This window comes from Lutra lutra, chromosome 1, assembly GCF_902655055.1.
Source record: "Lutra lutra chromosome 1, mLutLut1.2, whole genome shotgun sequence".
Lineage (NCBI taxonomy): Eukaryota > Metazoa > Chordata > Mammalia > Carnivora > Mustelidae > Lutra > Lutra lutra.
In genome coordinates, this window is record NC_062278.1 from 168,772,226 (window position 1) to 168,793,588 (window position 21,363).

Here is a 21,363-nt window from a genome sequence, read left to right on the forward strand (position 1 = left end):
ATAAATAAATAAATAAAATTGAAGAATCGTACAGTGCATGTAGTAAAATGTTCAGCTTGATGAATTTTCACAAACTGAACACTCAGTACAACCAGTCCCTTGATAATGAATCAGAGCAGCCGCAGGCCACAGAAACTCCCTCCTGCCGTCTCCTAGACAGTATCCCTCTCGCCCCCACCCAGGGCAACCACTATCCTTATTTCTAACTGCTGTTAATTTTTTATGAGCAAGATTACTTCTACGATATAAAACATCAAAAGAAAATAGCCTCCAAGGCTATATTTATCCAACAACAAAACGACGTAACCTATTCTAGAAACACAGAAATAAATGGGGGCCCTTAACTGCAAGAAGCTCACAGACTAATGGCTAATCGAATATCAGAACTCCAGGAGAAACATGAATCCGCCTGTACCAATGCAAGGGAATGCTCAAGGAAGCGAAGGAAGATTTCACAGAAAAGTAGGGCTTTAAAGGATAAGTAGGAGCTGCATGTTGACAAGGCTGGAAAAAAACTGTAAGTGAGCACAAATGAAAACTAGCCCTTTAAGACACCAGTTTCTGGGGAGGTCTGGTTACTGGTTAATCCTACTTGCGCTGTCAATCAGGATGACATCATGGCTGTTCAGGTTACTCTGGAGGCTTACATTTGTTAGCCAGATAATGAGGAAAAGGAAGTCTTGGGAAACCGTGCCTGGTTGCCCAGGACAGGAAAGCCATGCAGTGTACTGAGGCTGGAAAGGCTTTAATTAAATTCAACCACTGTAAGAAATACATCTATAGCTTCAGTGTTCCCCAATGCTGCCCCCTCTGCCATCAGGTCATAGGCTCGAGGAAGCTGGAGGAAGCACCTATTAGCATCTCCAATCCGTTTACCAACGGGCATCAGGAAAAATGTTCATTCCTCCTCAGACCAACTCAAGGGACGTTTCTTAGGTACAGTGCTTTTTGAGTGTTATATTAAGTGATTCTGTAAACTTCTCCTTCTGTGTTGTAGTCACTAAAACTTTTTCTTTAAAGATTTATTTTAGAGAGAGAGAGTTCGGGGTGGGGGGGAGGGGAGAGGGAAGGGTGGAAGGGCAGAGGGCGAAGAAAAGGAAGAGAGAATTTCCAGCAGACTCCCTGCTGAGGGGTGAGCACAGAGCCTGTTGCAGGGGTGGGGGTGGGGGGCTTTGAGATGCCATGAGACTGAGATCATGACCTGAGTCTAAACCAAGAGTTGGACACTTAACCAACCAAGCTACCCAGATGCCCCCAAAACTTTCTTTTTCTAACATGCACTATATGGTGTGAGGTTTGGTGGATAATCTTGCCAGTGTTTCAACATTAAATCCTAAAATTTAGGTCTATTCATTTCATAAAGATAGATGGTGTGTGTACTTTCCTAGATTGGTAAGTGCAAGACTATATGAAGAATAAGAGAAGATCAAAACTGCTTATACACTCTTAAGAGAGGAAAACTGATAGTTTGGCACTTTTTTAGGTCATAGATTTTGTGCTAAGAGGGTAACTGGGAAAATGACCCAGCAGCTACTCTAATCAAAATAATTTCTTTACTGCAAGTTAGTCTGTAATTTCTGTGACCAACAAGAACAATGTACAAAGCCTGAAGAAAAGCCATATACAGACTATTCTGCATTGAGATGAATTAAACTGAAGACCAGAGGTGGTGTGCCTCAGTTGTGGATACCACCTGACTAAGAAAGATTTTAGAAATCAAAAGGACTGTGCCCCTCCTTAGTATCCCTGTGGAGTTTAGAAATGGAATTAGAAGCGGCCCAAGATAAACCAGGAGTGAGAGCAGGGACACTATGGAATGACCATGGTCACGAGCATCACTATGACCTAATGCCTCCTTGAAATCGACCCTCCCAACCCCCATGTGCCCTCAGCAGCGCTGGTTTGGGATAAGACAGTTGGAGTGGTCTAGTCATTTCCCTGCTTACTAACTTCCTTAATTGGTTTCCTTCCTGTCTTTATGTGGATGAAATGAACCAAAGTGTGCAGAGTGCTGCACCCCTGCCCCTCTGGGAGGCTGCTGGGTACAGAGAGAATAGCTCAGACTGTATTGCCACAAAGCCCCCAGTTCCTACTCCCGTTCAGACCAGCTCCAGACCCTCCAGTCTCTATTCCTCATCTACAAATGGAGGATCCTGCTGACCCTGCAGGGTGGTGAGGCTCAATGATAAGGCAGATAAACCTGACCCAGGCACCAGTCACAATGTTGATCCAACGTACTCCTTTCCATCCTTTTCTTATACTCAGTTCAGAATACAAATGGCACAACTTTCGTTTTCCTTATCTGAATCATGAAGCCCAAAAGGTTTCATAAGATCCCATCATTCATGCTAACCTGGAGTATTAACTGGCTGGATTCCAAAAGCTTTTGAATGAAGTGATTAAAATTCAGAATTTATTTACCATAACATTGGTTCATTCAACAAATCCTTACTGAGCAGCTAGGGATGTCACAGTGAAGGAGCCACAGCCCTGCTCTCTAGAACATGACAGACTTTCAGGTTGGCCTCTAGGAAGCATTAATTTATTCTATGATGTGGTAGCAATACTGACAGGCCTCGCCTTGCTTAGCATGAGAAGTGAGGTGGTGATGTTGAAACAGGTTATATGCTTTGGCATCTTCCCATCCCCCCAGACTAGGATCTGCAGAAACCTAAGTAGTACCTTTACCACCAGACCCTCTAAGGCCCACTTCCAAATTGTTCCTTTCCCTTTCAGCCACTTCCAAAACCTCAGGACTGACTCCCACGATTCACCTTGAGACGATTTCACCTACTTTGTGAAAGAAAACCTGCAATAACCCAAAGGAATCACTGAGGTTCTCATCAAACTCTCAGGGCTGTCACATATGGTTGTGCAGGTTGTGGACTACACAAAGCCCCCTGGCCACTAAGGGACGGGGGGGAAGGAAGGAATAGCTGGGATTTCAGCAGGAAACAGTGCAATGACACGCTGGGTTCATTCTCAGCCTCTGGACCCATGGGGTCTCAAAACAAAGTGGCTGCAACAAGATGACCTGGGGGATCACTCTGAAAGTGGGGCCACCGTTGGTGTTCTTGATCATCTTAAAGCCTGGGACTGCTTGCTTCCATTGGGAACCTGCCGTCTCATGAAGGAGCTTTATCATTTAACAATGACCTCTGATTTATTCAACACCTGTATGTGGCCATTACTTGACAGGCATTTTATTCTTACAACCAGCCTGCTGGAAGTTTATGATATCCCCATTTTACAAATGAGGAATCGGAGATCAGAGAAAGTGACTTTCTAATGTCCCAAGGCTAGTAAGTGATGGCCTGGGATTGTATATGAAAGTTAAATCATGGAGTCAGAGATTTAATGGACAGTCTCAGGTCAAGAGTAATTTTAGGAAGCAAGGGCTGTCCGGGAAAAGTGAGCATGGCCGTGGGATACAAAGACCAAAAGACGCTATTTCAGTTTCGATGGTAGAGGTCCACGGAGATGCACTCAGGACCCTTTCCCTACTCAGCCTGAGGAACAGGCTGTAACCTCACCTACAATGTGGAAAGAATGAGGAGCTCCTTCAACAACTGACCTGCAGGTGTGCCCCTCTGCTGGGGAGCCAGGAGCTAAGCTGACTTCACGGTCCAGCAGGGCTCGCTTTCTACACACTTTAGTGCGTGTGTGGTGGTGATAGGGCTTTAGTAATAATAATGGGGTGGGGTGTGGTTAAAAAAACCCTTGGGGGTCAGGGGGTATTTTCTACCTCAAATGTACTCTTGGCTCAACCAGTTTTGAAATAGCGCTTCCTCTCCCCTGGTCACTGATGGCCAGTTCTGGCACCAGCCAAGATCAGTCTCCTACTGTAAATACCGACTCTTCCTGTTCCTTTCAGGGAGTACGATGGAAGGTCTGATCTTCACGTCGGAATAACCAACACGAATGGTGAGTGCCCTGCTCAAAGCAGGAGAAACTGACGAGTGAACAGAAACCCAGGACTGGGTGTTTGGACTCAGATTTACCCACACGAGCCATCAAATGTATGACCCGTTGTCTCAGCGGAAAGTCAGTGCTGATTTAAGGAAACCAGAGAGACCCTCTGATACATAGAAAACTTCCACAAGAATATGAAGATGATTATCTTGGCCCTATGATTGTCTCCGTTTGCTGTGGCAACTTTGTGGAAGGAGAAGAGGGGGTGGAGAAAGAACTGGTTTTCCCTGAAAGAAATGAGGTGCTGAGGGCAGGAGAGGCAGAGGCTCCAACAGTCCCGATGCTCCCTGGCTCTAGGAAAGGCTCCAGCTCTGTTTCGGGGGGTGGCTGCCTCCCCAGCTTGACCCTGGGGGTGGGGAGGCAGATTCTAGAGCCTCTTGTGGACTCCTGCACTCTGACAGCCATCAGAAAGTACGATCTGGCTAACCTCTTTGTAAAGTGACCATGGTGGCTGTGACCGTCTTCCAACCACCCCTCACAGAGGTGTGTGTTCCCTTAAGCTCCCGCATGACCCCATTTCCGGTTGCAGGAGTAGTGTATAACTACACCACACATGGTGTCCGGCGAGATGAAGCAGGGTGGGAGGAGAGTGTAAGCATCCCGCTACTGCAGCCTGGCATGTATGGACTGATGGACCAGTGGGACAAGTACCTGGAAGACTTCTCCAGCACGGGGGCCTGGCTGCCCCAGAGGTACGGTTCCCTGGAGGTTCCCCAGGCAGGTGTGACCCCAGCGCAGATGACTCGTAAGCTGTGTTTGGTTCGTGTTGAGCCTGTACTGAGATAGTAGGGCCTGTAACAAAACATAAGCAGGGGTTGAATGACCTTGGGTTTTCTGCAGGGGTGAGCCAGCCTACATTTACATAACAGAATCACGGTATCTTAAGAACTGAAAGGACTACAACATAGTACTTCCGTTATTTGATTAGAATTTTTATATACTTAACATTTAATATGTACAGCAAAAGTCATATTATAGTCCCTTAAAAAATTTTTTTAAAGATTTTATTTATTTGACAAAGGGACAGAAATCACAAGTACTCAGAGAGGCAGGTAGAGAGGGAGGGGGAAGCAGGCTCCCCGCTGAGCAGAGAGCCACATGCGGGGCTCTATCCTAGGACCCTGAGGCCAGGACCTGAGCTGAAAGCAGAGGCTTTAACCCATTGAACCACCCAGAAGCCCCCTCTTAAAAATTTTAAAAAGTGTTTAAAACGTAAAAAATACATAACAGCCCTTTTTTTGATTTAGCAATTTGAAATTTCTCAATTTCTTGCTCCCTCAATACTTTAGGTATGTAGCATACTTGTGGACCTAATTGGTTTGAGGCTTCCCTTAAAATAAGTGTAGACGCTGGGATACCCTAAAACTTAGAAATGGAACTCTATTTCTAAAACGTCAGTTCCCCAAGTTTCTGTACAACTCAAGTCAGCATTCTGAACATCTAGGCGTGTCCACGCCTATCTTGCTGAAGTTGCAAGCAGAAATAGCCCGAGCGGCCAAGCATCCTTCAGATCTGCACTCTGGGAGTTCAGTCGTCCAGGGGACCAGCAGACCCAGTGTGCGGAGGGCCCAATTTCAATCCTGCAAGTCCCTTGGTGGCTTCACGGCCTGTGTCTGAGCCACTTTGAAACCTCAGCCTTCTCTTCTCACCATCCTTGTTTTCTAAGGTATGAAGAAGACCGTCATAACTGCTACAGTTACACCCTCACATTCATTAACTGTATTCTGACCACAGAAGGCAAGGAGCAACTGGGCAAAGAAGAGTTCACAGAGAAGTATGTGGTGCCAAGGACGAGGAAGGCCTCCAAGTACATCACACTCTACCGGGCGATAGAGGAGCATGGCTTCTATGTGACCGACCACCCTGATGAGGAGACAAGTCCTTCGGAGGGGAGCAGCTCGTGCTGAGTGTGCTAAGAGCAGAGGGACAGCACCGTTAGACGGTTTGAGGGATTTCTACGTGTGTTCAACTGTGGTTAATAACAAGGTGTTAAATGGCTTTCTTTGTAGCACATTTCTACTTACTGCATTGTGTTTATGAAATTAATAAAAATTGCTATGTTTTGCTAAAGTTTTAAAAATTGTATGCAATACAAGTAAATTTAAAAAAAAAATTTGACAGAGAGCAACACAGGGATAGAGGGAACACTAGCAGGGGGAGTGGGAGGGGGAGAAGCAGACTTCCTACTGAGCAGGGAGCCTGAAGCAGAACTCCATCCCAGGACTCTGGGATCATGACCTGAGCCAAAGGCAGACACCTAACTGACTGAGCCACCCAGGCTCCACTCATTTCAAGTAAATTATTCTCATAATGATTCTGTTTTTCTTTTTTCTTTTTTTTATTATTATTTTTTATTTTTTATAAACATATAATATATTTTTATCCCCAGGGGATGGTTCTGTTTTTAAACTGAGGTTCCATGTTACAGCATAAAGTGGCAACATCTTTTATTCACAGGACAATGAAAGCTATTTTTTTAATTAAAGCTGAACAAATTCATCTTTCCATGTGAACCTAGAAAGGGCATTTGTAGAAAGGTGAGCAAGACACAATTTATGAAATAAATTCTGTTTTTATTCAAAAAGTGCATGGTAACCTTTTGACAGTAATAGTGAAAGAAAGAGAGCAGGAAAACAAGCAAGTAAGGGTTTCTGAATCTAAGTTAGGAAATGGGCTCCACTTCTCAATCAGTCTTTATGAGACTATATGCAAAGTGGATGGCAATTCACTCAGTCTGTTTCTCTCTCATATTACTTGACCTGACATGAGAGGATTGGGGTGTTGAGCTGACCAAGGCAAGTACATCCCCTGTCTACTGTATTTATTTATATTTTAAACTTTATTTATTTGAAGTCATCTCTACACCCAACATGGGGCTTGAACTCACAACCCTGAGATCAAGAGGGTGCCCCTCTTCTGTCTACTTTAAGTATGGAATTCAGGGGGCACCTGTGTGACTCAGTTGTTAAGCATCTGCCTTTGGCTCAGTCATGATCCTCGAGTTCTGGGATTGAGCCTGCATCAGGCTCCCTGCTCAGCAGGAAGCCTGCATCTCCCTCTTCCGCTTCCGCTTCTGCTTCCACTTCCGCTTCCGCTTCCCCAGCTTGTGTTCCATCTCTCACTGTCAAATAAATAAATAAAATCTTAAAAATAAATAAGTAAGTACAGAATTCAGAAAGAACACAATGAAAGGTCAACTTCTTTCTTTAATACCTTCAGGGGGAAGAAGGGGATAACTGGGATGAGGAATTATAAAGAAGTGAGGTGATTTTTAACAACCACATCAGAATTCATATACCCAAATGATCACTGAACTTTATAGCCAAGGAGAAAACATTTCATCGTTCCTCTCTGGAAACTGCTTCCAGAATTCAGTTTGTTTTTGACCAAATGTGATTTACCACCACAGCTAATCTCCCCAGCTACGGCACCAAATAAAGATGTCTACTTTCTAAAAACCAAATCCATCTTCACGGGACCAATAATTTACTCATAAGAAAGATATTTAGAAAACTTGCTACAGATCCTTAAGGCCTGTTTCCAAAGAGGCATTTGGGTAAAGTTTCAGCACTTGGTAACTTCAGTGGGGAAAAAAGGCAAAGTACACCACTTCCATCTATAGGTTCAGGTACTTTTAAGAAAAACAAAACCTCCCACCCAGAATATGATGCCACTTTAAACAGAATCATGCTTACTATTCTGTGGTGTTCAAGAAGTCATAAAGACTTCAACTGGGTAGAGATGAAAAGTGTTGAGTTTGGGAAATATTCTAATTTGTCCCTATTCTCTTAACACACTGTTTTAGGACTCTACTTCCCTGGTCTAGCTGTTTCCCAATTATTGATAATCAGAGCAGCTGCACTTAATGGGTATCATTAAGGATTCCATACCTGAGTAAATTTCTTCCTCTTTCTTCCCTTTTGATCCTTAAGACCATCTTGTGAGGTAGGTACTAACAATATGCCTCTATTACAGATGAAAAGGGAAACTGAAGAAAAGTCACATAGTGGGAAAACCAGAGATCAGACCTAGGTATGACTGCAAAGGCTGTGCACTTAACTCCCTGGGTCACCTGGCAATCTGAAAGCAGGCCAGTGGTACCTGGGATTTGTGGCAACTGGGTCACAGATTTGCCATCATTAGAGAAGATAAAGGAGAAAATAAAGATTTTGCTTTGACATTCAAATACGGAAAGGAAATAAATGTCACAAAACTATTCAGATAAAATAAGAACGGTTAATGCTAGAAATACCAAGTTCATGCTTTCTCTTAGTGCTTCACTTGATTTTCAAACAAAGCTTTCAGGGTCCCCAAAACCTGTTTTAGGGGCCACTCTTCAACCTGGGGGTGACCATAGCAGTAGTCACCCTATTTCTTTTTTCACTTCAGGAGGCCACAAACTCCCTCTCATAAAAATCACAGTACGACCCTATAAGCTTTACCCCTAACAAAGGAAATTCAGCATTGAAATAACACCAATAGATGGCAATGTTGCTTAGTTTTGCAGAATTATTACCTGAGACTCCTTCCATTAAGTTTCTTTTATCATACCAGTTAAATGCTAACAGAAGTACAAGGCAATTAGCATTGGCACCAACTCCATTTCCCAGAGGAGTTCTTGCTGGCACTCCCAACAACATGCCTCTGCATCTCAGCACCCCTGTCCCATGCTGCCCTGGGGCACACACCTAGTCCCCACCAACACCTCGCAATGGCCGCAGTGGCCAGCTGCTGGGCTCCTTTTCACAGCAATGTCGTAAAGTTGGCCTCGGTGTTCCTCATTTGAAAGTCTAAATTGATCCACCCAAAAGGCATCTTCCCAAAGCCTTTGGAGCATTGATGAATTACTCCTACCACCAGGAAAACCCAATAAACAGTATTTATTTATTTTTTGAAGATTTTATTTATTTATTTGACAGAGATCACAAGCAGTCAGAGAGGCAGGCAGAGAGAGAGGGGGAAGCAGGCTCCCCACCGAGCAGAGATCCCAATGCGGGGCTCGATCCCAGGACCCTGGGATCATGACCCAAGCCAAAGGCAGAGCCTTTAACCCACTGAGCCACCCAGGTGCCCCAATAAACAGTATTTAAAAGGAAGAGAAACCTAACCATCCCCACCCTGGTAAACCTGCCCAAAACTATGCCCCATTCATGCTGGTTTAATCCCTGCCAAGCGTAATGTCACCAACTAATCACTTTCTAGAACTCAATCTCCTTACAGGAGAACTTAGGCCAGCAAAGCCACAGACTTTACTATTTCCAACTTCAGTTTGGGAATGAGGTCAGAAAATGTCAGCCTCTAAAATGGAAGCTAAGAGAATCATCATAAAATAATCAACTACTCAAATAACTGCTTTAACGGATGGTAGGTATGGTGGTTCTTACAAGAGTGCTTCCTGTCTACTTCCAACCCCCCACCAAACGAATCCGCATGGCTGGAAGCAACTGAAAGTCATCTGTGCTGTATTTCTGATTTCACATGTTTTTCTAGGCTGGTGTCACTTCTGCTGGAGATCTTGTAAAGGCACTAAACCCAGGACCGAGAGCTCTCGGGTCAAGTCCTCCACTTGCACTTGGTGGCGGTGGTGTGTGGTGGTCACATCTCTGAGACTCAAAACCTTCGTCCTAGGGCAAAAACTCAAAAGTCTGCTGTGGGAGAAGCATGAACACAGGTGTCTGCCCCATCTTAACCTCCACTATTTATTTGCTATAATAATATATTTTTTTGCTATAATAATTTTTCCAAAAAAAATGGTATTCCATATTGGCTACACCCACCCCCCACCCCAAAATGAGTCTGAGTCTGCAGAAAAATCACTCAACCTGTGCCTGAAGCACACAGCATGGGCTAGTCTTAGCTGACCACCCAATGCTTGTGCTGTTTGGATGGTGGTGTATGGTCACATCATTTCCCCCTCTTTATTGAGTAAAAATGTCTCTTATGGAAATGGAAAAGTTCATGAAGAAAGTTAAGTGTTTTGGGTACTTGGGTGACTCAGTTGGTTAAGTGTTAAGTGTTTGCCTTTGGCTTGGGTAATGATCCCAGGGTCTTGGGATCGAGTCCCATATTGGACTCTCTGCTCAGTGGAGAGCCTGCTTCTCCCTCTTCCACTCCCCTCGGTTGTGCTCTTTCTCTCTGTCAAATAAATAAAAATCTTAAAAAAAGAAAAAAAGAAAAAAAGGTGAGTTTTAAAGGCCTAGGAAATCACCTTAGAAGAAAAAAAAAGTGGTAATAATTTGAGAAAGGTGATCATATAAAAGAATCCTGGCCAAACATGTGTTCCCCCTTTATTTGTGAATGGTTTTTTGCACTGGGTGACAAAACAGAACTTGGAAAAAGTGTTGGTTCCATGAAGTTTGATGGTGCTCTTGAGTGTGGCATGCTATTTTTATAAAGCCAGTGAAATCCTTGTATGGAGGGTGCACAGCTGGTCAGCGCGATGCCCCTGAGCACATGTTGCTACAGCGAGCAGCTTAGATGCCTTGGAAGGGCTGAGAAGTGCTGGAGCAGAGGGAGGATTTGGTGAAGAATTCGTTTTGAAGCAAGCCTGGAAGGTTCATGATTTAAGAGCCACATAAACACACTTTGAAGAGAGTAGGTAAAGCAACTTCCGTTTTCAGTGAGGCAGCAGCATCTCCCCCAGTGAACCACGGCCATGCCTGAAGGTGGTTTTATCACAGAACAAATTTCCAATCTTGCTCAACCTGAGCATTTTAAAAAGAAAACACACGCCATCTGTTACATTTATTTCAGAAGGTGAAAAAAAAGTTCCAGGACATAATGCATCTACAGATAAGCTAATCCTACTCTTTTTGCTGGTAACTGTGAGGCTCATGTAAACCAAAACCTTTGCGGTACATCATTCCAGAACCCCAGGGCCCCTGGGTAATGCTGAAGAGCGCATGGGCTGCTACATTACATTCACACTGTGGACTTGAAGAAGGAAAATCTTTCCTAAGAGGCTGGTCTAAAGATGATGCTTTTGAACATTCTTCTAGAGCCTTCAGTTAGAAATAATACCTGTGCAGTCTTGTGGCTTTTCTGCATCTTTAATGTGGCCATTACATGAAGGGAGTTCCCACAACCTTGAAGGCACATTAGCTGATGATAAGATATGTGACGTGGAGTGCTCACAGGAGGACAGGACTTTGATGAAGGATTCATGGTAGAGTTTTTACCAGAAAGGCACATGATACACTGATCAGGCTTGGAGAGAAACGTCACCACCAATGACAGATGAAATAGGGAAAAAAATGGCTCCAGAAATTTTGCTGACCCTCAGGGTTTTGAGAGGGTGCTGCTTCAAAGCCAAGTCTTTTACTTTGCTAAGGAGCCTGGAGAAAGCAAAGCGGGTAGTAAAAATATTGAAGTATTAGCATCACTAATGAAGCGCAAAAGGACTTACTACTAAGAGACTCTTTCAAAGTGATGATCATTATTGGTCTGAGGCAGGGGAAAAAGTGGACAACCTCCTTCATCTGAATACCAAATCTTTAAAACAGAGGCCGTGCAGATACAATGATTCTCGTGTGAGGGAGCAGGATCCTGCCGTGAACAGAAGGCACCGCGTTAACACACGCAACTACAAGCAGCATCTCAGGCTGCTGGCAGCGCCAGAGGAATGCACACAGATTCCCATCTTAGTCATCTCTCAGCTTCCAGCTTGTACCATCCACTTCTGGGATATTTAGTGCCAAGGAGAAGACTGTCTGCCAGTGTCTTGAATTTGGACATGGGACGAATCTGACATTTGTTTCCCTCACACCAATACTGGCCTCTCCCCTGCTCATCTGCCCCTCCACCCCCGCCGCCACCCTGCAAACCTTCAATGGTACACAAGCGATTTGAAAAAGGCTTGGTTTATTGTGTTTTACCAAATGCTAACTGCATTCATTATGTAACTCCATACATTATTTCACTACATTTTAAAAATTTTATAGCAAGTTCACTGAAGCACGATGCAATTTTTCTCTAATACTGTACAATACTGTTGTGTACTATACACAAGCATGTCCATCAGTGAGTTCGCGGAGAGCTAAAGATTAGGTTTTAAAGGCTTTATGACACGGAAATCCTTGACAGATATTAAACGGATTTTTAAGCGTTTGAGTAATTGGTTTAGGTTCTTAGATAAGGTGAGATACACATTATTTGTTCCTTTTAACATAACAGAATACAGAGCCTTACAATCCCCAAATCTCTCCGGCACTCTCTCAGGAACAGCCTGGAGGTGAGTTACAAGAGACGCATGTGTACGAGTGTTTGGGAAACTGTACTGTGCCACATAAATGTAAACTACTGTCATTTTCAAGTAAAATCAGAGAGTAACAGAATTTCCCTGCTGCCGGAAGAGTCCTCTTGGGACTCATCTAGTCGCACCTGCTTACTGAATAGATGAGGACCCCGGCCCACAGACGAGCTGCTCAGTATCAGGCGGGAGTCAGTTACTGACCCAAAGACAGAATCTGAGGCCAGCACGGGGCTCTTTTTTCTCCCCTGTGTAATCTTATCTTGTAAAATACTAACTGCTTCTTGGTGCTGGGACTGCTATGCCCTTTAAAACTTTTCAATAATCAGGCGATTATAATAAGAGGACTCTACCTCACACTGAACTTGGCTTACTGTAGGAGACTGAATAGCATTTCCTGATAAAGCAGAATTGTGAGGTTGAATTGTTAAAGTTCATCTTGGTCACTCCTCTCTCGTGAAGAAACCCAACGGCTTAGAATCACCTCCTGTAACCAATGAAAATAAAAAGGTGACTAAAAATTTCAAGAACAGAAATGAAAGAACATGCTAGGCGTGTGGGATCACAGCAACATTTCACAAAGAACCGTCTATAGAATGATGATATCCACTCCCATTCCTTGTCACTGAAACACCTGGGGCTAAGGGGAAGGCAGCAATACACACCTTCCATGCAAATACCGTCTACCGTAATCACACCAAGATTTTAAAAGCTAAACTTGTGTTGGCAGTGGTATTCCATTAGCACATTTCAGCAACAGGAGTGCCAGTATGAAAGTGAGCCTGTACCATTAGAACCAGCTCTGAAACCATGCTGGTATATCCAGGCCAGCACTGAGAAGGGAGCAGTGGGCTGGGCTGGCACGCGAAGAACAGCTAACCTAGGGAGTGCGAGCGGGGCAAACTGCTCAGATGAGGCACGGGCACTGGGGAGGCTGGCTGGCAAGGCTGCAGCGGAACAGAGCAGTGCGAACAAGAAAGGGTGCAAGGTGAGAGACAAAGAAAACCGACAATATGCTGGATGTGGGGGAGCAGTCACAGGCAGCGCGCGGGACAGAAATAGTCACTAATACTGGGTAACAGGATGGCCGCCGTGGTGGAGAAACACCTGCCAGTAGACTCAGAAGCCAGATAAGAAGTTCAAGGCGGGGAGTGAGTTAGCAGCACCACTTTAGTTTCTGGGACTGAGACCTGGGGGAGGCTAGGAGGTCCCAGGCTATCTGCTGTGTCATTTGGATGGTGGGGACGGAAGCCAAATGACACAGCAGATAAAGTGGCAGCAGGAATTACGGGGGAGTGAAAGTGGGCTCAGCAGGGAGAGGGCCTCTGCGGGGGCTTCCTGTTACCAAGGAAAGATGGTTTTCATTTTTTTTCTTGGGACCACATGTTCCAGAGGACACAATATGGTGGACGGAATCTTTGGGATGCCATGAGTCTGTCTCTGAGTTTACCTACCTGAACTTTAATTTGTTTCATACATTCTGGGGACTCCATCTCTTTGTCAGTCATGGTAGAGGGTTTAATCAAATAGCACAGCATCAGTTCCTATTGAGAGATGAAGAAAATGTCCACATTCCACACAATAACAACATAAATTTGGGTGCAGGAAATGCAGGCAGGCTCCATTCCCTCCCGTCGTGCGCTCTTGGAAACTCACAAAGCACATCGATTTCCTCCTAGGAACATGACTGGACCCGAGAGCTAGACTAAGGACCTGCCATTTAGTCATTGTTGACATGGCAAGAGAATGCAAATAAAGCAAATATATGGATTATAAACACAGTATTTAAAATATTAAATATATGCTACAAGTCCCATAAAGTGGGTCTAAAAGTACTAAAAGCAGTACAGACTCCCTATTTCTAACAGACAAAGTTGCTTTTTATAGGCCATGCATAAGCAACTTAACCTGGACTCAAGATAGTTTCCACCTGGCCTCTGCTGGACCTTCTGGTCTCCCCTGCCACCATGCCTCCAAGAGCACTGGAGCACAGCCAGAGGGGGTTCACAATCTGTGTTCAGTTAGCAAACTTTTGGATGACAGATTACACACAAAGCTTTCATCCTTAGTAGTCCTGGTGTAAGATGAAATTTCCCACCTATCGTGATGACAGCAGAATCCAGCAGAACATAAGCCAGGCAGTCGGATGACTGCGGGTTTAAATCCTAATTCTGTGTATAAGCTGTGTGATCTTGGCTTTGTCACTCAGGATCTGATTCTGATTGATTCCTCCTCACCCTTAGGGATGAGGATAACAACATGGTGGTGAGAAAACACGTACAGTGTTTAGCCATAAATATTAATATCCTTCCTTTCTCTTCAAGAGATCTGCTAGCTCTGAAAAGAAATTTACCAATGTTTTGACTCCCTTGTGAATGTGTGTGAGTGACTGCTGAGCATGTGCTGACAGCACCTCTGGGAAGGAAGGCAAGGCCCACCTACATCAATCACTACAGGAAGCTTTGAAGCTCAATTCTTGGAGCTCAGCACGAGTGGGCGATGGCAGGGAATGTGAGAGGAGGTCAGCTTCTAGCCCCTTCTCGCTGGCAGGTGTGAAGTTCCTACAGATGACTTCTATGATTCTATTACATTTAACAAAAAAAAAAAAAAAAAAAAATCCAACCATTTTAAGGGACACATGAATGCTAAAGCTGATGTTGTTACCTTGGAGACATTAACTGAAACTCTGCTCAAGGCAGCCAGTGACCTCCAACTGAAAGGTCTGCGAAGAGAGCCCTCAAAATGGTCATCGACCAACTCAATAATGACAGAGTAACTGGAAGACACAGAAGGCATTATAAAAATAAACAGCATGAAATCAACCTCTTTAAATGAATAATGCTTATTCTACCAAGTACAAAGATACAGAAAATAAAACATACATCATCTAATCCTAAATGTCCTTGCAAGTTACTGGGAAAAGTATTAATGAAAACGTTTGCTTTACATTAAAAACTTTCAGGCTCATCTCAACACTGACAAGGAGAGAACGGAAATATTTCTTCCAATAAGAAAGCCATGAATTCGGGGCGCCTGGGTGGCTCAGTGGGTTAAAGCCTCTGCCTTCAGCTCAGGTCATGATCTCAGGGTCCTGAGATCCAGCCCCACGTCGGGCTCTCTGCTCAGCAGGGAGCCTGCTTCCCCGCTCTCTCTGCCTGCTGCTCTGCCTGCTTATGATCTCTCCCTCTCTCTGTCAAATAAATAAACAAAAATCTTAAAAAGAAAAAAAGAAAGCCATGAATTCACTTAACTGTTTAGATACTAACACTCACTGATATTAAGACGAACAATTACTGCAATAGATTAACTAAAAGTGTAACACTACATACAACACATTTGTCATAACCTATTCATTATTTTACATATAGTACAACAATGTTAATGTATAAGGCACAGATTTAGAGCATCTATTCCTAATAGGTCAAGAGAAAAGCGACTGTAATAGTTTCTGTGGCATTGAAAATTACACTGAAGACAGAAATTTCCTCCTGTTCCTTTAAACGATAAACTTATTTAAAAATCACTCCAAACCTCGCGTGGTAAAATGGAGGGCCTTTTCGATACAACACTGCAAAGAAAAAGAAAGAAAATGTATAACCACTTGAAATCAAAATCTTATTACTGGCATTTTCTCTTCTCTAAAGAGATATAAATACCCAATTATCTATATATGGGTAATCTGCAATATGCCCCGTGATCTATTTTTAAAACCCAAACTGTTTTCTTCCCCTGGAACAAAAAGCAATTAGTAAAGCAAATCTGTGGCCAGGATCCTAACAATTTTATCTCACCCTCCCTCACAAATGAAATCCAAATTCAAATACAAGTGATTTTGGTCTTGCCTCTTGTCTTATACTCTTCCAGAGTGAGAATGTGAAATTATGTTAAACATGCGAAGTACATATAATGTTGACCAATATTTTGTTATTAATTTCAAATCAAAGTAATTCAAAGTGTCTGAGCTACTCCAGCCAGGTACAAGCTGGCTGGAGTTTTGGTGCTAGAGATAAGTAAGAATCATCACTACTTTTTAAGAAATTCAGTCAGGTGGGGAAAACAGTCACGTAATCATACAGGTCATTTGGAGATGAGTCTGCCCTACTAAGTCAATCTGTGGAGGTCAACAGCCAGTGCCCACAAGAGCCCGGGGCAAGGACTCTGACCTGGAGAATCTTGAACTGCATAGGGAACCCTTCAGAGGCACAAAGTCTGTGGCAAGTCTGTTTACCAAACTCATTCCCTCTCTTTCTAGGCACATGGCTAGATTATTTCTCTTAGTCTCCCAAGCAGCCAGGCTAGCCCATAAGACCCTGCCATGTACCAAGCCTGTACTTATTTCTTTTTGAAGATGACCTTCAAAGCCTTCACCATGTGGTGAAGACCACGGAGCCGTAAGGAAGAAGGCGAGACTCCTGAAGCACCTTTGGGAGTTGATCTGCACCCCCACTCAGAGACACCAGTCTTCGGATTGCACATGCAAAATTAACTTCTGTTGTTAAGCCTCTGAGATCTGGGGTTTATATGTAACTACAGGTATAAAAATTATCTTTACTAACACATAATTCTATCTATAAGCTTGTGACTATCCCCAGTGCAAAAATCAATGCAGGAAAGCTTTTTATCCTTTGAGGAATTGAGAAAATTTTCTTTTTTGGCCATGCCAGTACTGTAGCTAATCACATTTCCCTTAGGCTCAGCAAGCTCAGAGCCAACTTGACAGCATGAGTAGTAACCCGTAGGCCCATGGACATCACAGCAACCCTTCACCTAGACTACATTTACTAGGGTCATGTTTCCTTCTTACTATGATATTTCCTATTTAAATTATAGTTAAAGGATTTGGCAAGTCAGCTCAAATTCACTGCGTGTAAGGGGACAAATTTAAGTAAATACCCTAACATACAATCCTCAGCTTTCTGAGATGTGGTGTAGGGAATGAATTTGAATTCAGGAGTTTTGCTGCCTGCCAGGTTTCTGCCACTCATGGTTGTATGACTTCAAGCAAGTTACTAACATCTCTGAGCCTCAGCTTCCAAAATTGCAACATGAAGAACAGGGGCAACTGAGATCTTTTCCAGCACTCAGATACCGTTACTTACAATCAGGCACACATCTCTAACATGCTTCTGGGACACTAGAACATTACATAGCTGGAAAGCAGCCTCCACCCCTAAGTCAGGTCATTTCAGATGACTGATAAGGTTGGTGGTATAGCTTACAAGTTACAAGCATGAACAGTGGCATCAGACAGACCCAGGTTCAAGTCTTTTTAGTGTCAAGACCAAATAACAACACCTTGTGTTTCAATCTCCTTCTTATAAAATCTGGGGGTAGTAATTAAAGATAGAGGTGTTGGCACAGTGGCTGGCATAAAGTGAGGGTTCAAAATGCTACCTGGGATAATATTCATAATGATGACAGTGTCTTCAGAGTGAACAATAAAATCGTTTTACAAAAATGCCTCTCAAGCAGAAAGATGAAAACTTTCGAAGTCTAAGAAATCCTGGGCATTCAAAAACGAAGTCTGAGAGAATGGGGAAAAGAGAAAGCTCCTTCTTATAAATGTAAGCCAGACATGTCATGTGGAAGGAATGACAGAATTAGAAAATGATCAGGGCAAAAACCAACTTGGGCAACCATTATAATTATTGGGGATGCAGATATGCACAGTCTCATCCTACACATTCCTTGTTAATTACAAAAGGAAATACACAATTTTACAATGGACATCTGATAATGGTCACTTTATCCAACTAATCAAACTTAGTATCATCAACAGTGGGACAGCCTGACATTAAGTACCTCCTGACAGGGTACAATACCCACAGCACCGACGCAAGCCAAAGAATGTGAGCTGGAGTCTAATCGTGAGGAAACAAACATATCTAGAATGTAGAGGGATATCCTCTAGGACTCTTCAAAAAAAAAAGTCATGAAAACCAAACAAGGTAGAGAAACTGTTACAGATTTAAAAAAAGCTAAAGAGGCTGTGGTGGGGTGAATGGTGGCCCCCAAAAGATACATTCATGTCCTAATCCTTGGAATCTGGGAGATGGCCTTCTTTGGAAAAGGCTCTTTGCAGAGATTGGAGTGATGCCACCATAATCCGAGGGACGCCCGATGCCACTAGCCACTGATGACGCAAGGGATCAATGTCCCCTACTGCCCAGCAGACTTCCAGCCTCCAGAGCTGTGAGAAAGTGAATTTATGTTGTTTTAAGCACCCCCAGACTTTGATAATCTCTTATGGCAACCCTAGAAAAATAAGAGAGAAACCTAACACCAGATGTGATACATGAACTATGAGTAGAGCCTGCATTAAAACAACAACAACAAAATCCCCATAGCTGCAAAAGACATTTTGGGGACAACAGAGAGAAATTTAAGTTTTCTGGTATTTTGATGATACTCTAAGTTCTGATTTCTCTCAGGTATTGCACGGTATTATAGTTATGTAGGAGAATGTCCCTATTCTCATGGGTTGCATGTAGAAATACTATGGGTTGTGTGAGCAGATGTGGAAAATGTTAATAAAAATATTTAAAATGTAGGGCACCTGGGTGACTCAGTGGGTTAAGCCTCTGCCTTCGCCTCAGGTCATGATCTCAGTGTCCTGGGATGGAGCCCCACATCAGGTGCTCTGCTCAGTAGGGAGCCTGCTTCCTCCTCTCTCTCTGCCTGCCTCTCTGTGTACTTGTGAGCTCTCTGTCAAATAAATAAAATAAAAAATATATATTTACAATGTTTAACTGGAAAAATAAGCCAAGAGAGTGGTTTAGGAAAGAACCAAGACATGGGAAGAAGACACAGCTCTTTGTTTGTGGTGAGTACAGAGGAGCTGCTCTGATGCCTCTTCCTGGACGCAGAACCAATTATCAGCCTCTGAGATGGGTGTCATGACTAGGGAGGGCTCCTCTGGTCTCTGGGAACCTGGTACTCTGCTGGCTTCTAATGTCTCCCATCATTCCACTTGTCTTGCGACTCCTAATTCATAGGCAGCTATGAAATTACATGACCCAACTCAGTCAAGGTGGGAGGGAGGCTTAGGAGTAACTAGATCTTAAGTCAGTCACATCAACCAGTAGCTGCATGTGTCAGAGAAAAATATACACCTGGAGCTGGTTTTCAGCTTTCTGGCCGGCAGCAGCAGTCTGGTGTGGTGGAAGCACACGGAGCTTGGACCCAGACGGAGCGAACCTCCACACTTACTTGCTGGGGGACCTCTGGCAACTTCCTTGACCCTTCTAAACTATAATTTCCCCAGTGTCATATAAAAGGAAGTGAATGCCATATGCCTCACAGGAGTATTAAAATTAAATAAGATGAGAGAAGAAAAGCACCAAGGCAAGGTGCTGGGTCACCATGAGAGCCAGCAGCTGTGGGAACCTTTGGGAGGGGAATATAAGGAAAGGCTCCCACTTGGTTTCTAATCTGGTTTTCACCAGTGGGTGATCAAGGTCAAGTAGCTTGGCAGTTGCACTCAATTTGAGATCCATATCATTTGTTCCGAGTACTGCTTCTGGAATGAAAAGGGATTGACAAGATTTATTCAAGGGAAGAGTTTCCTGATAAGATGTGAATTTCATAATGGCCCTTTGTCATGGGTCATTACCTCTATAAGCAGAAACAATAGTTATGAGGGGATGTCCTGAGCTTAACCTGTGTTGACAGCTCTAGGGTATGTGTGATTTGGTCACTGGCCCTTAAAATTAAAAAAATATTATTGTTAAAAAACATCAGGCACCAAGCGCCTGTGCCTAGAGCAGAGGAAAAGCTTAGGAAGCTGTTTCTCTTTTCTTTTCTTTTTTAAAAAAGATTTTATTTTTAAGTAATATCTACACCCAATGTGGGGTTTCAACTTACAACCCCGAGATCAAGAGTTGCACGCTCCACCAGCTGAGCCAGCCAGGCGCCCCAGGAAGCTGTTCCTCTTATCCCAGGCTAGCACTGCTTGTGAACCCCTGCTAAAGCAGGAAATGTGAAGACACCCCTCATGTTGCTGCTGGTCCAGAAACCTGGTCTCACATTAATTATACAAGCAGCTCAAAGTACATGATATGACCCAGCTGTGGCAAAGGCCTCCAGGGAGTTGGGAAATAACAGTTGTTTCATTTCTTTAAAAAAAAAAAAAAATCTGTCCTTTCAACCATCCCTATTAGGCGATTTGTTTTAAAAATGACTCTTCAGGGGCGCCTCAGTGGCTCAGTCTTTAAGCCTCTGCCTTTGGCTCAGGTCAAGATCCCAGGATCCTGGGATTGAGCCCTCCATCAGGTTCCCTGCTCAGTGGGAAGCCAGCTTCTCCCTCTCCCATTCCCCCCACCACCAGTCTCTTGCTGTCTCTCTCTTTCTGTCAAATAAATAAATAAAATCTTAAAAAAAAAATTTAATAAAAAAAATGACTCTTCACAAATATGGCTTAGTATTGAAAATACATCAGTCATCATACATGAGTGTACCTCAGGTATGCTTAGAAGGCAGTCAACAAAGGCCCCTTTCCCCTGCAATTTTTTATTTATTTTTTGTAAAGATGGTGTTATCCATGTTATATGATGAGCAAATGGACACTCAGAGAGATGAAGTAACTTGCCTGAAGCCACACAGTAAAGAAGAAAAGCTGGCTGTGAGGCCAAAGAGCTCTTTTGACTAGCCCCATGCCATCTCTGAAAGTATCGGGGCAGCCTTGTTGACTGGAAAATTCTAACTCAAGTTTCACTCATACAATGAGAAAGCTGAGGAAGACCTGCCAGGCGTTTGCATCAAACGGCTATTCTTACAGGAGAATGAAAAGGAGAACAGGGTGGGAAGCCAATGAAGGGAAATAAAACAGGTACATAACTTATTTAAGCATCGTGAACTGTGGCCAACACAATTATGTGGAAACCCAGCAAGCTAATCTCAAGCTAATCCTGGTCATTTGTGTGCTAACCCTAAGTCAGTGTATCTGTACCTGAAATCCAGGCATGGAAGAAACAAAAGAAGCCATTTATCTTAGAGGATTAGGAAATCCTTAACCTTTATTTTGGACTGCTGACACCCTCCTTCCCCACTAAAGAATTTAATGAAAGAGGTGGACTCTTGATCAGAAAAACACACCAATCTACAAACACAGTATTTTATGCTGGGGTCTCCTGAAGACTATCCTA

General features: G+C 43.5%; 2 protein-coding genes across 5 annotated transcripts in view; one reads left to right on the forward strand and one right to left on the reverse strand.

The window, feature by feature from the left end:
- The first annotated feature begins 656 nt into the window (after positions 1-656).
- MKRN2OS (MKRN2 opposite strand) lies at positions 657-6,102 on the forward strand. The gene is made up of 4 exons (XM_047744416.1): positions 657-936; positions 3,875-3,924; positions 4,502-4,664; positions 5,639-6,102. The coding sequence occupies exons 1-4, from the start codon at positions 719-721 to the stop codon at positions 5,877-5,879; spliced, it is 672 nt and encodes a 223-aa protein (XP_047600372.1). The 5' UTR covers positions 657-718; the 3' UTR covers positions 5,880-6,102.
- A 5,713-nt stretch (positions 6,103-11,815) lies between these two features.
- Positions 11,816-21,363, reverse strand: part of TSEN2 (tRNA splicing endonuclease subunit 2) — a 41,491-nt gene continuing 31,943 nt past the window's right edge. For all 4 annotated transcript variants that reach the window (XM_047744388.1, XM_047744386.1, XM_047744397.1 and 1 more), the window contains exons 9-12: positions 15,752-15,788; positions 14,885-14,996; positions 13,675-13,764; positions 11,816-12,707 (exon numbers count right to left, since the gene is read on the reverse strand). In XM_047744388.1, coding sequence (XP_047600344.1) covers positions 12,648-12,707; positions 13,675-13,764; positions 14,885-14,996; positions 15,752-15,788 — 299 coding nt within the window. In that variant the 3' untranslated portion in view covers positions 11,816-12,647. The remainder of the gene's footprint in view (positions 12,708-13,674; positions 13,765-14,884; positions 14,997-15,751; positions 15,789-21,363) is intronic.

Excerpts from the sequence above, each read along its gene's own strand:
- MKRN2OS (XM_047744416.1), top strand. The coding sequence starts at position 719 with ATGCAGTGTACTGAGGCTGGAAAGGCTTTAATTAAATTCAACCACTGT. Across the intron at positions 3,925-4,501 it reads CGGAATAACCAACACGAATG|GAGTAGTGTATAACTACACC; the intron begins GTGAGTGCCCTG and ends TTCCGGTTGCAG. Across the intron at positions 4,665-5,638 it reads GGGGCCTGGCTGCCCCAGAG|GTATGAAGAAGACCGTCATA; the intron begins GTACGGTTCCCT and ends TTGTTTTCTAAG.